Source organism: Cupressus sempervirens, chromosome 10 (genome assembly GCF_028749045.1).
Source record: "Cupressus sempervirens isolate cs-2001-9-10 chromosome 10, ASM2874904v1, whole genome shotgun sequence".
Taxonomy (NCBI): Eukaryota; Viridiplantae; Streptophyta; class Pinopsida; order Cupressales; family Cupressaceae; genus Cupressus; species Cupressus sempervirens.
In genome coordinates, this window is record NC_143127.1 from 503,109,375 (window position 1) to 503,126,393 (window position 17,019).

General features: G+C 37.1%; 1 protein-coding gene and 1 long non-coding RNA gene across 4 annotated transcripts in view; one reads left to right on the forward strand and one right to left on the reverse strand.

Annotated features, from left to right (window-relative positions):
- LOC149534867 (acetyl-coenzyme A synthetase, chloroplastic/glyoxysomal-like) overlaps positions 1–17,019 on the reverse strand; it is a 302,385-nt gene that overhangs the window by 164,811 nt on the left and 120,555 nt on the right. For all 3 annotated transcript variants that reach the window (XR_016357318.1, XR_016357317.1, XM_089805521.1), the window contains exons 7-8: positions 4,750–4,851; positions 4,531–4,619 (exon numbers count right to left, since the gene is read on the reverse strand). Coding sequence is in view for 1 of the 3 variants with exons in the window: in XM_089805521.1 (XP_089661647.1) it covers positions 4,531–4,619; positions 4,750–4,851 (191 nt within the window). In the remaining 2 variants the exon portion in view is untranslated. The remainder of the gene's footprint in view (positions 1–4,530; positions 4,620–4,749; positions 4,852–17,019) is intronic.
- On the forward strand, positions 10,835–11,252 carry LOC149534868 (uncharacterized). The gene is made up of 2 exons (XR_016357319.1): positions 10,835–10,922; positions 11,017–11,252. It is a non-coding gene; the product is annotated as an uncharacterized LOC149534868 (long non-coding RNA).

Sequence of the window (17,019 nt, forward strand, 5' to 3'; positions counted from 1 at the left end):
TAGAATTTATCATCTTATTGATTTTAATGTTAAACCTATGACAGAATGTGCTCAAGAGATAGATTATGTTCCACCTTCTCAAGTTTTGAAACTTCTTCACCTATTTCCACTTATGCTCCACCTCTCATCGCCACTTCCATTCAATCTTTCAATCCTACACATGTAAATCAGCCTAATCCTATTGTTCCATCTCTTCCTACAAGTGCTCCATGTGTCACATTGCCTTCATCTTTTCCTTCTCACAATAGTGTTCCTTTTTTATATTGATATATTCGTTCATCTAATCCTCCTAACATACTTCATGTTTCTTCCAACATTCCGTCTACTTCACATAACAACCTTCCTAGCATATCCAATGTTTCCTTTCTTATAATTGCCTCTACCAATGCTACCATCAATAGTTTATCTCAAACTGTCTCTTCTTTGCAACAACTACTTGCTTCCTTGACTCAATCCAAGTTCAATATTCCTACTTGTGATATTTCTAGTCCTTTGTCCCTTGATATTATCCAAGCCATTACCGTACACAATATGGAAATTCCACATCTTGAGACTTATAATGGTAAGGGTGATCCTATGACTCATTTCAAAACTCTTCAAACGTTGTGCAGTAATTTTTCTCACGACTAGAGGTTCATGGCTAAGTTGTCCACTAGAACCTTTCAAGACAAAGCCTTGCAATGGTATTATTATTTGCCTCCTTATTCCATCAACTCTTTCCATAAGCCTGATAATTTTCTTTCATTCATCAATTTCAAAACAACATTGGTCCTCAAATTTCTTTGAATGATTTGACACATTGTTAAAAAGGTGTTAAAGAAAAAGTTAGTGACTTTATTGGTAGATTTAAGCATTTGCAAGCTTAGATTTCTTATTATGTGTTTGGTGTTGATATACAACATATTTTTGTTACTCATTTGCAAAAAGACATTAATAAAAAGATTCTTCTTATGATTTTTTTTTCACAATTGTGTGCAATGCTTCATTGTTATCAACTTTAACTGTGAGTCAATTTGAGAGAAACACTCCAATGGCTCCTATTTCTATTGATAAGAGTGATTCCACATCCAATTTCAACAGATATCATAAGCCTAACAACTACATCAAGATCAAAAAACATTTAACATAGTAGATGAGCAAGTGGAAGTGACATCTAAAGGTGTGATTCCTTTGTCCTACATTTATAGACATCCTCACTTTTTTTCAACTTTTTAAATCTTTGCATAATGTGATGTTGAAATTAATGAATGCAAACATGATTAAACTTCCTCACAAAAAACTAATTAACCTTTCTAAGCCTTCTGGATTCTTTGATCTCATATCTTTTAGCCATTATCATTGTCATTCTCATGCTATATCTATTGATGTTGGCATTACTCATGGAAACAAATTAGTTGCAACTTAGATTCTATCGTGTAGCAATAATTCCCTCCCCTTAGGTTACTCAGTCTCTTTTCTAATTCACAATTCGTAATGACAAATTGGATCACTAATAATAGGAGGAATCAATATTCAGAGGCAATGATATATGAAGAGATGAGTAAATTGGATTGCCAAAAGTAGGAAGAAATAATATTCAAATTACAATAAATTCATATCAAAAATATTGAATACAGATTTTTCTTTAAATGAAGACTTCAAAAAAATAAAGCACAGTATGAAATATCGAAAAGATATTTTCTATGACAGACTGCGGTGCTTTTGCACCATTGAAACTGCAAAAGAAAACTAGGGAGGATCTTCCACCTCTGAAACTGTGTGTAAACTACCTTTAGCCTTCATCTTTTGGAAATATAAAAGAGCCAGATACATTGCATGATGATTTACAATACCCAACCATCTCCTTATAAAGGCCTCCAAGTGTATAGAAAGTTGAAATATGATATGGGCTGACAATATTTTATTAATTTATTATTTGAGCCCCTTTTATTGAATAAAGAAATAAAGAAATAAATCTATTTATTTATTTAATTACAACAGTTATTAATATTGGGGATATTACAATCTGTGAGTTTGATTCTCAGGTGGTCGTAACTCTGTCAAAGGCAGGAGCTTGAGGATGTTAGTTGGATTTGGTTATCAGACATTGTTCCTCTAGTTGTGTAGCTCCTTTGACTCTATTTCTATTACACAAATCCAGGCTAGGTAGTGGAATGGAGTTGTTGATTATTTGGCCAAAGCTTAGTTGGATTTGGTTATCAGAAATTTTTCCTCTAGTTGTGTAGCTCCTTTGACTCTCTTTCTATTACACAAATCCAGGCTAGGTAGTGGAAAGGGGTTGTTGATTGTTTGGCCAAATGGACTTCCAATCAAATGTAGGATTGGAATATAGTGGACAAGGGGCAATTGCCTCATTGTATGTCTCATGTGTTAGATCAATTAGGGGATACCTGGGTAGTGATGAGGTTTTGCAGTTTTGCACTGTCATCTTTATTGGGCACTTTGCTTGTCTTGTAGCTCGTGTTTGAATAATTTTTCAACCCTCTTTTAGTGAAAAGAACTTGCGAGTCGAGCTAACTATACCAAGCCCTTGGTAAGTTTTTAAACTATGATATAGATGTGCAAGTGTCTGTGATAACTTTCTTAATGAAAAATGTCACTTTCATAAGAAGAGAAGAATTTATTATCTTTTAGTGAAAAGAACTTGCGAGTCAAGCTAACTATACCAAGCCCTTGGTAAGTTTTTAAACTATGATATAGATGTGCAAGTGTTTGTGATAACTTTCTTAATGAAAAATGTCACTTTCATAAGAAGAGAAGAATTTATTAGATTAAAATTATTATATTATAGATAAGGCTTACAGTTGTAATAAAGCCCACCTTAGTGGCACACATTTTCGTTCTATTTTTTTAGTTTTTTAGCTTTGAGTCTTGTAATATTTATGCATTGGGCAGTTTCATTCTTCAATCTCCGTATAAGGAAATGAAACTCTATTTATAATTATCTTATTAATTGATAAAATATTGTGTTCTATTCATTTTGTAGTAGAATGAATCATCTCACGAATCTAGTAAGCTAACATAAAATTTCAACATCTGAACATAGTAACAATTAAGATGAAACAAGTAATCAGAAAACCTCCAACCAAGCTTTCTGAATTTATACGATTGATTATCTTATCAAAGGGGCTCTTGATTCTCATAATCTAGAAGACTTCTACAATTAACATCCTTTCAGAGTGCATAGATTTAGTTTGGGAATGTAAGTAGGCCACTAAGTATATTGATTCAAATGCCATAAAGCTTATGATAAGCAAGAGAATTTATTTAGTACCACTTTAAAGGAAGAAACCAAATAAAATGCAAATCACGTTGGTATAGAATATGGTTTATGTTCACTTTTTCTTTGAGAATAATACAACATATGGATTCAGATGAAAAGGTGAGTTTGAAGTTCATTGTACTGATAGCATATATGTCACAAAGATTGTTCTCTGTGTACCTGGTTTGAAGATAAGCAAAATAAGTCTGGTAACATTTGATTGATGAAGATATGGTCTCACTTGATAAACATGAGTGCTTAACATATTAGGCTCAATCAATTTGTATGTAGGTTGAGTAATTTCCAAAAATGGATTGTAGAAGACTGAATATTTACATCAAGGTAAGAATTTTTTATGGCCTATTAAGAAAATAGGTTGCAATGTGACAAAGAAAGATTGGAAATTAGGCAATGCTCCACCATGCATTTAAACTTGAACCTACCTTTTTCTAACAAGTATAGTAGTGATTAAGCATAAAGAACTGTGAATATGGAATATGGAATACTTGTGAAAATTAAATCTTACAGCCATGTTTAATGCCCAGTCAGAATGGAGACTGTTAGTTGAAGGGTTAATTGAGTGAAAACAACGCCGATGGCTTCATTGATAAGTTTGACCCAACAATGATAGCGCAGGAAAGTAAGGCAGGGTAAAATGAAACCTCTTCCCTGATAGGGTAAATGAGAAATCAATTAAGATTATTTGGTATTTGACAGCTCAGTTTGGCAGGGGCATTCATAAAATGGACGTCAAGAGCATGTTTATAAATTATGACTAGAACAAAGAGCTTTATGTCATGCAGCCAAAACGTTTACCTATATCAAATTTAGAGAATAAATTTGGAAACCACTAGTTTCATTATATGATGTAAAACATGAACCATATCCGTGGTTAGTAAAATTAATGCTTTTCTTCAATAAATGGCCTTTTCTGGAGAAATTCAGGTTCTTCTCTTCATGTGAAAATAAATAAATAAATTTAACATCTGTATTAAAATTTCAAACATAATCAATTGCCCTATGTACCTTATAAACACTCATGAAAACTAATATATTTAAGAAAACTAGCAAATTTGATGAATTCTATGTATTAGGCATTGTTCCATACTTAGCCTATATTTGTCTGATCGACACAGGATTTCTCATTTCCATTAACATGTACGTACTACATCCAGAATTGCACAATTTCTGAAATGGACTTCTAGATAAGTAATCAAGAAGTGCATAAGATGCTACTATCCCCTGGTACTTTATTTAAGCATACCTACCAGTATACATCGCTTGGCTTGTGATCAAAAGCATATTTGAAGGTTGTGGCTGAGTAAACCATGTACCCACCAGTAGTGTGAAGAACCCCCTATCCAAAATGAGTAACAAAAATAAATTACAATCTAAAATATAATATTAAAATAAATTTAAAATGAAGTGGGACAAATACTCAAAAATCTTGGATTCTTGCAGCATCAAAGTATTGAAAAGTAAGACACCTTTGGCTTCCCTGTGCTACCACTTGTATATAAAAGAAAAAGTGGATCTTCAGCATCGACCCATTCAACTTCACATGCTGTTGAGTAGTTTAAAACTGCTTCCTGCTCAAAAAGAGAGCACAATGTTCTATTGAATTGCCAAAATTTATTGTTTCAAATTACATAATACATAAGCCAGATTCTGTATTTTGATTGAATACATCATAAATTGTGGTGTCATTTACACGTCACAAAATAATACTTACTAAAAATGCTACAGGGTTTTCAAATGATTCAAAAATAGGAACCCAGGTGGATCCTCCAAATACAATTGTAGTAGGTCCTTCACACCCATTCTGATGGTTTACATGATGTTATCTACAGGATTTCCAATTACCTCAACTAAATGTCACACACTTTCCCAGCGGTGCAATTCAATCTAGTTAATACTGATGTGGAAACATCCAAACACAAATTAATCATTCTGTCGTCTGGATTGTCTTCCTTTTCAGCATTCCCAATACATAATATTAATAGTCAAACTGCTAAAATCTACACACAATTCATGGCACTTATACTATAATCAGGCAAAATTATCAATTGCATACAATAATAGAAACTTATAATGCATGCCAGTAGAGTAACAAAGTATAACATAATATAGCTTTGTTAGAACAGAATTTTCTTACTACATATAGATCAAGGAAGCCAAAACACTTATTTGATCCACAACCAATAGATATAGTAGTGATTAAAAATTGTACGTTAGAAGTAAAACAAAGTACTTGGAAACCAATGCAACTAAACATGAACAACCCACCCAGAGCCTACAACCTACAAAATAAATTTAATTATCTCCACAAATTAACAAACATTGAAAAGTCTATTTGTGCTTATGACGTCATCCCTAAACAAAACAAATTCGGATTTTAGTGGACAAACAAAGAAAAAAACAATACTGATCACATAGTACCAAGAAATTCTTTTGCATTGTTTTGGGCAATGGGAAAGTAGTGGTCCTACTTGGTGATTTTTCACTCTATTAGATAAACTCATCAAAACTTGAATACTCCACAAAAAAAAGAACTAATCAAGGTCCTAGGAATGTTGAGTTGCTGATGCAGTAAACTTGAACTCTAGAACTCATTTTTTAGCTATAAATTAATAAAAAAAGGTCATGAATAGCACTGATTTAAGTGCGCATAGATTTGTGCAAAGCATCTCTAATGCCCCCCGTATTGGATAAGCCAGGAACTAGGAAAATTATTATGTAAACTTAACACAAGACATTTATTTCTTCTAAGTCCTCAAATATTAATTTGAATTATGACTTATGAATTGTTCAAATGATGCAACTGATAGGATATATGAAAATAATATTCTTCAAAGAACAATAGTAGGTTTAAGATATGGATCACTACTATATCTGATAAGAATTATAACGTTTATGCAAGTTGATCTCTATTTTAAAAGATATTAGCCTTCTCTTAACAATGGAAAACATGTTATGAACTATGATTTCAACTGCTTATAGAAATTAGAGAGCTGTTTCTAAATTAGTCTTTGGATGTATGCAATGAATGGCTGGAAAGATCGCTTATAGCAATCAACTTCCTATCCCAAGCATGATAATCTTCCAACTCTTGCAATTAGTGATCTGCAGTATCATTCTTCAGCGATATAGTCTCATCTCCAGTATGGAATTATGTACTTGTAACAATAACAATAAGGATGTATCCGATATCAACAATATATGCTTGCAGCAATGATGATGCCTCTGATATGCATTTAGAGTTCTGCAACATAATTATGCTAGTGAGTCAACTGCTTGATAGGAGGAGATACAGATAAGAAAGGTTCTTAATCACTACTTAATGAATGAGGTTGAATGTCTTCTTATATCTTCACCCTTGGTTTGGAAGATTGTGATTCCTTGCAAAAAATATACCCCTTGTCTCAAGTAATCACAGTTATCATAATTGTTTTATTTATGTGCCTTCTTACTACCCAGTTCAATCTATGTCCATCCTATACAATCCTTTTCTTATCAACAACTCATACTAGACAATGCTTCATTTATTAGTCATCAATACAATCTGCCTGTTACAATGGTTCAACTAATAATAGATGATGCAGAGAGCCCAAGATTCACGCAAGAATCCACAAATGTGATCATTAGGCAATGCATTAGGAAAGCAACATCTTATGGCTCTTCAAGACACTCCACAGCACCAAATGAAACTTCATCTTTAATAAAATAATTTTGTTTTGTAACAACACCTATTACAACTACCACACTTTCTCTCACAAGTCACCCGTTGCTCCACACTTTCTCTCACAAGTCACAAGACATAGGTAAATTGGATCGAGTGACACTAGTTACAAAGGATGCAAGGTGGATGGAAAAATACATCGAGTGACCCTTGGCTTCTTTGCTTGATGAGAGAACATGCCCAATGGAAAGAGTTGGTAATATCAGGTGTCACACGGTTTGCAATGGTTTTCTAAAAATTGCAAAGTATTTTTAGTTCATTGATGGCTTTGAAGAAAATGTTAATGAGTCAAGCATGGCTAGACTTAAGTCATTTGAAGAAATCTAAGGGAGATAAGATAAGATAAGATAATGATATTAATGTCCAACAAGAGACCAACAAGGGTCTAAGGGACTAAAAGATACAATAGTACAGTAAAGTAAAGAAACCAGCAGAAGCACCAAACGGTGACCAGAAAAAGAGTGCACAACAGGGGAAGAGACAAACAAAAGGAAGAGAGAAGAACCATCAATCGTTTCTTGATAATAAAAAATTCCGTATAGAGGGATATGAGCCAGGACAAGCAAGGATTTGTGTCTGGCACCGTCTCTATCTTTGTCGCTGCATAATCGTGGGGGTAGGCTGCTGCTGTCTAAGGAACCCAAGCTGAGGTCTGACTGATCTAGTGTGTCTGGAGACAGTTTGGTGAGGTCGTTTCCTACCCCCGAAAGTGGTCATGGAAGGAAAGAAGCCCGTGATGAGCTGATCCAAGGTCAGGTGCTAAGGGAACCAGAGCTATAAGGTGTGATCTCTGAGCTAGGAGGCCTCCCAGAGATAGAGCGCCAGGCACCTCTGGTCGGAATAACTGAAAAAGTCCGAAAGGGATCTACAGTCTCTAAGAAGGCAATAAAATCTATCTCTAATCTCATAGTAGATGGGACATCTGAAGATAAAATGGTTCTCCGTTTCCATTTCTTATAACGTGCAAAGGCAGCACACACGTTCCTCTCTAGACAGGTGGTGATCGGTCTGGCAATGGAGTCGGTGGGCTCAGACCCTAAAAGATCCCAAGGCGATGCAGAGGGCATGACACCGACGGCGGTTGAGATAAGAGGGGCAAACAATGATACCATCTCAGATCTCAAGAAAGTGCTATGAGTTGAATGCCATCTGAGGGCATAACCCACCAAGGGGGGTAATCCAAGTCGTAGAGATGTACTGCTTATAAATGTCAAGTCTGACATGGCCATTCAACTCTTGTCGAGAGGGGAGGTCGGTGGAAGCATCCAATGAGAACTAGTATGGTGGAAGATGGTCAATGTCAATCCCGATCAAGCTCAGTAAGATAGTGGCCTGGGTATACCAAGAGCGAGCCCTACTCATCCTCATTCGAGCTGGCTAAGTCCTGCGAAGAGCAGTAAGCAAGGTATGAGTATCTGTGTCGGCCCTCCGATGAATCCTCGAAGCCTCTAATTTGGTGGATGAAACAAATCAATTCAAAAATGGCACTAAGCCGGAAAGGATGAGCTCCAAACTCGGCCAGAACAATACTGTGTAGGGTGAAATGGTGGCAGTGGATAATCCGATGAAGGAGAACTGTCTATACCCACTCGATCGAGGCCCAATCCGAGTCCAGAAGTGACGGACCCCATACCACTGCACCGTAAAGAACTGTGGGTCTGATCAGAGAGTCCATTATAGAGAGCTTGGACTTAGTGTCCTGGAAGTGGTGTCGGAAGCACTGTTTTTCAAGGAGGGCAAGGGAGCCCATGCCCTTAGCCACTCTAGGAAGGTGGGCCGGTCTCATGCTGAAATGAGGGCCGGAAAACTTGACCAACAAGTAGGTGTAAGAAGAGACAATCTCAATCTACTAACCCTGGAAGCTGAAATGGAGATGTGAAGTCTTCAAACAGTTGAAGACCATGATCCGAGTCTTGCTCAGGTTCACCGTGAGCTGACGCTGAACACAGAACAAAGAAAATCTATCAATAATCCTCTGAAGCCCCTCCAGTGATGAGGCCAGAAGGACCACATCATCAGCGAACAAGAGAATGGAGACCAGAACCTAGTGCAAGTAACAGCCATCCTCAATGAGCGAAACCTCGTAGAGGAATGACTCAAGCTCATCAATATAGATGCCGAAAAGTGTAGGTGAAAGTCGGCAACCCTGCTTCACCCCAATGGTGTTGTATATCGGGTACGAAAATCCCTCCGGAGTCCTAAATCTGTAGATCACCATCTCATCGAGTTTCATGATCGCCATCACAAGAATATCGAGTGTCAATATCTCTAAATCTCTGAAAGAGGGCTCCCCTAGGTACTAAGTCAAAAGCCTTACAAAAGTCTTTGAAACAATAGTAAACTTTTGCAAAATGGTATCAAGCCTCCTCAATGATAGCTCGTAAAGCCAGGATATGATCCATGATCTGGTAGTCTACACGAAATCCATCCTATCCACTAGCACGACACTAACGCCTGTCAATTTGTCTGGTAAGAATAATGTTCAGCACTATGGCATAAAGCTTGGCAAAGGTATGCCCAATCATGATGGTCCTGTAGTTATCGGGGTCGAAAGCCAGCCTGGATTTATGAATCAGGTAAATTACATGTCTCGACCAAGAAGTCAGGAAACCAGTACAAACCACCATGTTGAAGAGCACCAATAGAATGGGGCACAGGATCGGAGAACCAAGCTTGAGAAACTCAACTTGAAAACCATTTTCGTTAGTCACTCTATTGCATCTCATGAGTCTAATGGCCTCACCAACCAGGGAGGGGGTGAAAAGGTGGCAATGGGCAGGGGAGGTGGGGTGGGTGGTGTTGGTTCCCAAAACCGTAGATTGGAAATCCAAGAGCCTGCCACTTCTCCAATAGGATCTCTCAATCAAATTTTGGCCAACGAACAAAGATCGCTTAGATTCCCCTGCACTTCGGGCTCCACGACACCCAAGTGGATAAACCTTCACCTTGAACGCTAACTACTCAATTCAAGGTTTTTTTTTATAGTGAATTTAAACTTGGTTGGAGTTCTTTGACTGGCAAGGTCCTCGAACTCGATGGAATTGAAACTGGATGCTGAATATTTGATAATTGAATGTTTTATATAAATTTTGTAAATAATGGAATTGATGCTTGCAGAAGGAATATATATAGATTTTCTGACTTCAATAATAAAAGACCAGTGCCTTTGCTAATCCAGGCGATAGAGTCAACTTCGGTGAACTTTTACGTACAACTTCATAATGTTTAATGCACTTATACTGCCAACAATTTTAATAATCCAAATGAGACAGACCAATTATAATGCAATCTTAAATTAGTCCAGATTGAATTTTAACTCTACAGGGAGACAAACTAGACATAGATGCAAAAACAATTAAATATTTCACAACACCTATGATGATCAAATCTAAAATGCTAATCGACCATGTCCACTTATTTGATATCAAAATCATATACAGAATTCTAAAATATAATTATGAAGGATGATTCGCTTGTAGTTTAAATCTCCATGCCTTTTTTTTTAAATAAACAAAACACATTTTATTTTAGTTTAAAAATAAAATAATGGACTTCAGATTACAAAATCATGATAAAGCCCTTATCCCTCCACACAATAAAAAAATATAAAAATGCTTCCTCTGAAAGTGGATGTGTGGATGTTCGGATATTACCTTGACTTGTATTTTCTCAACTCATCTTATATCTTTTAATTTTAAAAGACGTGACCTTAAATAAAAAGTCTCACTTCTTTTGATGAGATAATGGCACCTTTTTACTTTCAATAATTCTCTTTAGCCTTACGACCATTAAACTTAAATGATAATCAGATTTATTGGTCTTTTTTTGCATATCTCACCCGATAAATCCAAATACATTAATTTTTTTTGAGTTTATGGCACCAGATATTCTCAGGTTTGCGTGAACGAAGAGATGCTGGAGGTAACAGGGCCGAGTTTCCAGATACGAACTTGATCTACTCCTCATTCTTCTGTTCTTTCCATTCATTAACACAAGCAAAACCGATTGTGTGCAGACCTATCCAGGGGGTAAAAGATTTTTGTTACATACACTTCTCTGGCCAATTGATTCCAGCATCTGTATCTACGTTCAGTGCACACAAGGCTTCCATTCCATTGACTATGCAATAGCTATTTCCTGTATGCCATGAAATGTGCTCTTCAACAAATTGTGAAGACTTGAATCTCACAATGTGATTCTGTATTGGCTTACTGCTGTTGATGACAATATTTGCTTGTTTGTTGGGGATGATACTTTCAGATGTTCAAAGCTATTCGTGCTTCACTTCTTTCCTGCGATGTATATGACATATATTTTTTATTTCATTCGGGTTTCATTAACATCTGCTGCCGTCAGGTTTAACTGTCTTCTGCTAGACGTATACAGCATGTCCATCTAAGTTCATCGCTGTCAATTACCACTGGATGTCCTCTTATTGTGATTTCTTCATATATGGTCAAATTATTAACTACAGGTTTCCACAACACAAAAGCCACACATGCATATTTAGAAGCTTTCAGGCATGCGTGGACGTGCCAGATTTCCTTCTTGCCATTGTCTTCCCCGTGCCTGGAGGTCCATTAAAAAAAAGCATATTTCAGAAAGGAGCCTGATGAGTCTTGGTGTTCGCAGTTGCAGAAGCAATTTGTTCGCTTCTCTTTTGCAACAAAGGCTGAAGAATAACATCACCAAAAGCATTTCCACTTCGTTCAGGATCCTTCTCTCCAGTCAGGTTGTCAGATTTAGAAAAGGAACTCTTGAAACGAGAAAATAGACCTGACCATGGATACTTTCCTCTTGAGGACTCCCGTATCAATGAAGGTTGGCCCAATATTCTGTCAATATAGCTCCAAATAACCCTGGAAACTTCTGAGCAAGTTGTTTGTGCTTAATGTTATTTCTTTTACAGGCATGGTGATTGCTGCATACTCCCGATGCATGTATCACGTCTCTCACGTGACATAATCTCCTTATTACTGTTCTGTGAAAATTTTAGCAGGTCCATTCTCTTTGTATGGGTATCATTTTGCTTTCTTCGTTGATTTCTTTTGTATATTTCTGCCCAGACTGTCTGATATCTATCACCTCTCAGGAAGACTAATGTATAAACATGTGATATTTATGTGTTGTCACTGCAAAATCAGACTTGAACGTCACCGAATGTCACTCATGTCAGTACTATCTGATGTAAGCCTTCACTGGATTCATTACTGATGTGTCTAACTGTTTGCTTCCTTTTGATCTTCTGATGTGGATGATTGCTATGTATAACTTGTCATAATCATCCACGTATCATGGCATACAATCTGCTTTACAAGAGTAACATCAGTTGACATAGGGACAAAGTATTGGGTACCGTTCAGTTATGAATGAATGCCTGTATAGCGAGATTGACACCACTGGCACCTATAGCCAGAGCTTTTGCCGGGTCCTGCTTAATCTGAAGTTTCACGCTTACTTCTAGTGCAAATGCAAACTTGGCCATAACTTTCTCTTCAGCAACAAAGGAATACACAGTTCTAATAGAGGAAAGAGCCTGTTCAGCAATGCTGCTGTCCTTGTTATACTCTGCATGCATCTTTCCACCTGCACCTTAATATCAAGTTCCAAGTTTTTCCTTGATTCTGCACAATGAACATTTTGTGGTGTTACAATACTCTCAGGAAGTTCATTGGTTGCAAACATTTCATGATCTCCAGCAGCTTTACTGTCTTCTTGTATTTCCTGGGCTGGTTCCATAGAAATGTCAATTAAATTTTTATTTGCAGAATAATTCATATCCATCCTGTTATGATTAGTGTATTGCAATCTCTCTGTCCGCCCAGCTGCTTACAATTTATTATTCTGGGCTCTTGCCAAATTGATATGTGCCTGAAATCTTGCACATTCTTTCCAGTCCTCATTTTCTTCATACATTGCCAGTCTTTTATCAAATTCTCAACATTATTTCTTAAATGGAGATCTAAATTTTGCAAAAAATTTGAGCTCCATCAGGTGGAAGGCTGGCCAGGAATATCATAGAGGACGAATGCATGCGAGACCAAGGCATGCCAGTCAAGGATGGATGGAGGGGGGGGGGGGTTAGCGAGGGAATAGGGTACGCCAAAAGGACTTCAAATTGCTGGAAAAAGTATCACAGAGGGATTAGCACTGAGAAGGTACATACGTACACTTTTTATAGCAGATAAGGCAGTGATAAGAGGAGTGCAACTGTGTGTAAGAGGGGGAGTGAGCAGCAAAGGAGGCGTGCAAGGACCAATGGAAAGACTTACACTCAACGTCAAACTAGAGATTCATCAGGCAAGATTTATGGCTAGCATGGTCGAGGGGGGAAGAGGTGCGATGGGGGATGGAGAGGAGGGCAGATTCCCAGATACTACTAGCAATTAGGTCGAAAAGTGGTGAGACTTGGGAAGGGTTAGTGAAGTGGCCTGGGGGAGCAGTTGTCTGAGGTGGAGGGTGAAGAGGTAATCGTCTCCATCGCTGAAGCAGAAGGTGGTGCGGGGACCCTGGGATAAGGGTGGGGGGTGGGGATGGGGTAAGGGCGGGGAGGTGAAGCTGATGCAAAGACAAAGGATAGAGTGATCCACAAGGGAGGGCAAGTGATGGTGAAGCTAGTGATGGAAGGGATGACAGAGGCAGGCGCAAGAACGTAGTACACCACATTCACACCAACACAATGGGGATAGGAAGTGAAGGACTCTGAGCCCAAAAAGCAAGAGAGTCCATTCACAATCAATAGGTCAAAAGCCTCATAGAACTGAAGGATATGGTGACCATAACTTGAGAGGGGCCCCTGGCTATCAGAAGAGTAGCGCTAAAAATGCATGCTAGTCGTATTTGACTCCCTCATGCAAATCAAGTCCGTAACGTGGTCATGCTAAGGGGTCTGGAGGTCTCTGGTTCGAGCATTAAAGTCACCCGTGATGATGTCGCCCAAGCTAGAGAACTTCAAGATGCACTCAAAATGGTCTGAGAAGGGATCACCATCGATAAGGCTATGGATAGCGTAAGGTGAGGTGATCAATAGGAAGTAACACACTGCAATGAAGATATCTCTGGGATGCCTCCCGAGATGGCTAACTTGGATCCGGATCCACATGAAACAAGCCAAGGTATCCAAGTGGAGAACCGAAGTAGCACTGAAGAGGTCGTCTCTGATCAAACAAGCAACACCACTTGAACCACAAACACCTCCTGAAACACGAACCTCCTCAACAACCTATTTGCACAAAAATCTATAAAGTTTGCGAAGGTAACTTGAATGTTTAATTTTTTGAAGTCTTTGATTATTAATTTGTAGCTTTAATGATTAATATTTTTGTTCAATTTTATGTGTTATAATTCTTGACTAGAGTTCTCCACTTGGTAGATGGGGTTCAAACCCCAATGAGATGTCTCTACGAGGCCATGGGTAGGGCCAAGGAGTCTACCAAACATTACTACAAGTGGAGCATCCTCAAATTTGTACCCATATGGGAAATTATAGACAAGAGATAGAACAATGTCCTCCACCAACCCATTCATGCAACACAATACTTCTTCAACCCTAGTTTTCTCTTCTCAGATCTTGATGGAGATGTCATGGAGGGTCTCACTACATGCATTCAAAGAATGGCACCCATGCTTGAGGGAGTGCCCTTGTTTTGTCTAAATTGGAAATTATCAAAATGCAAGTGGTTAGCTATTCTCTTCAAAATTGACCAAGACAGGAAGGACCACTCAAACCCCAGGAAGAATATTTAGAACTTTGCAGACTTGCATATGCATCATAAGTAAATAAATATTATGTGTTCACGTTGCTTTCTAACTCTTCAATATTTTACTTTGCAAATGCTTGGTGGTAAGATTGGGGTGGAAACATCCCAAATCTGCTGAATTTGCCCTCCAAATGTTGTGCTATCAGTGTATTTCATCCACTTCTGAGCACAATTGGAACTTGTTTATCGCCATCCACATGAAGAAGAGGAACAAGTTAGCTCAAAAATACCTCAATGACCTTGTCTTTGTGTAATATAATCTTCAGTTCACATAATGAAGGTAGAGGAAACACTAGTTTGTCCAATTGATTTGGATGATATAGATCCTTGCAACAATTGGACATCACAAGATAACCTCCAATTTTTATAAAGGATGAGATCTATGCTTTGGAGAGGCAAGTTATGATGGAGGTTGGTGGATCCACACTGTGTGACAACTACATCTAGGATGAAGTTTGAGCCACACCCACTCACACCAAGCTAGGAGGCATAGCCATAGTGGACTCCTAGAGCTAGACCCTCAATTTGATATTTTAATTTTGTAACAAACTATCTAGCTACCACCCATCAACATTCCACATGAGGTACATTTCCTAACTGATTTGCATTTAAATATATCTGGACTCAACTTGTTTCTTTTGTTTACTCATTTACTAACTCATTGGATACTTATCGAATTTTGCAAAAAAAAAGGGAAAATCCAATTGAATTTCAGCAAATTTTTAAAGTCGTTGATTTTTTGTGGGGTTTTCACCAAGTGTTTTTGATCCTTGATAAGTTCTTTTTTTTAAAAAAAAATTAATTGTACAATATATAATGGTACAATAACTTGATGTAATTTCCTTCCAATAATTGTATCAAACACCAATCAATTTATTTTTGCACCTACATGTATATTGGAGAGGTGGAATTAATTATCCATAATGTACCCCACCTTGGCTCTTTCTTTCCAAAGTCTTCCTTTTTGTATTTAGTGACTAGGTACACCCCCAACCCTACACACCCTCACCAAGTCTTCCTAGGTATAGTACACACTAGGCATGCTATGGGTGTGCACCCAAGCATACCTAGGGGGCCTCGTTAGAGGGTTCAATTCATAATTTTGGTAGCATTTATAAATATATTAAATTCATATAGAAAAGAACACAAGTTTACCCCACCTTGGCTGTTTCTTTCCAAAGTCTTCCTTTTTGTACTTAGTGACTAGGTACACCCCCAACCCTACACATCCTCACCAAGTTTTCCTAGGTATAGTACACACTAGGCATGCTATGGGTGTGCACCCAAGCATACCTAGGGGGCCTCGTTAGAGGGTTCAATTCATAATTTTGGTAGCATTTATAAATATATTAAATTCATTGAAAGTCATATTAAATTCGTGTAGAAAAGAACACAAGTTTTGATTAGGGTTGTTGGAAACAAAACATAGCAAGCTTATAGCTAGACAACAACACATGATAGCACAAAAGTGATAGGTGAGCTGCAAGAGGAGTTCCTTGGAGTTGATCCTAGCATTAAATGTCAAATTCATGACGTCAGTAAGCTCCATGATGATTGTCCCACCAACCATTACAACAACAAACACTCAAAATTCTCTCTAGTTTGTAACCTACTGATGACTAGCTTCCTTTGCGCCCCTGTTTGTGCAATTTTTCTGTACTCGCCATGTGTGATGCCCCCTTTCCAAACAAAGATTTACAAAATAAATAAACAATAGTAAGTGCAAAATAAATAAATAAAATTATAAATTAATAACATAAAAATATGTAACCTAATGGGAAACTGTCATTATAAATGGGTCAAGAATGAAGACAAATAATTAGAATTATATAACCCTTCTTATGTAAGAAACATATTCATAACTATTAAAACTATTACATAATGTAATATAATATATATATATATATATATATATATATATATATATATAATTCATTTCAATACTTATATATTCATATATGGATCAGTTCCCCTAATAATATTGATCCATACATTTTAAGAATCAATGGATGAATATTTATAAACAAAATGATAATATAATATATCAATCGATGTTTAAATCCAATGCTAATTGGTGATTTCATAAGCTATGATTAATTAGCAAAATGACCATAAAAATAAAATACATTAATAAGGATGGAAGACCAATTATTTACATGTATAGAGGGTATATATATGATGCAATAGAGGAATTAATAGAAAAACATCAATATGGAGATAGTACAGAAAACGATATCGTTAACCATGAGAGACAAAAC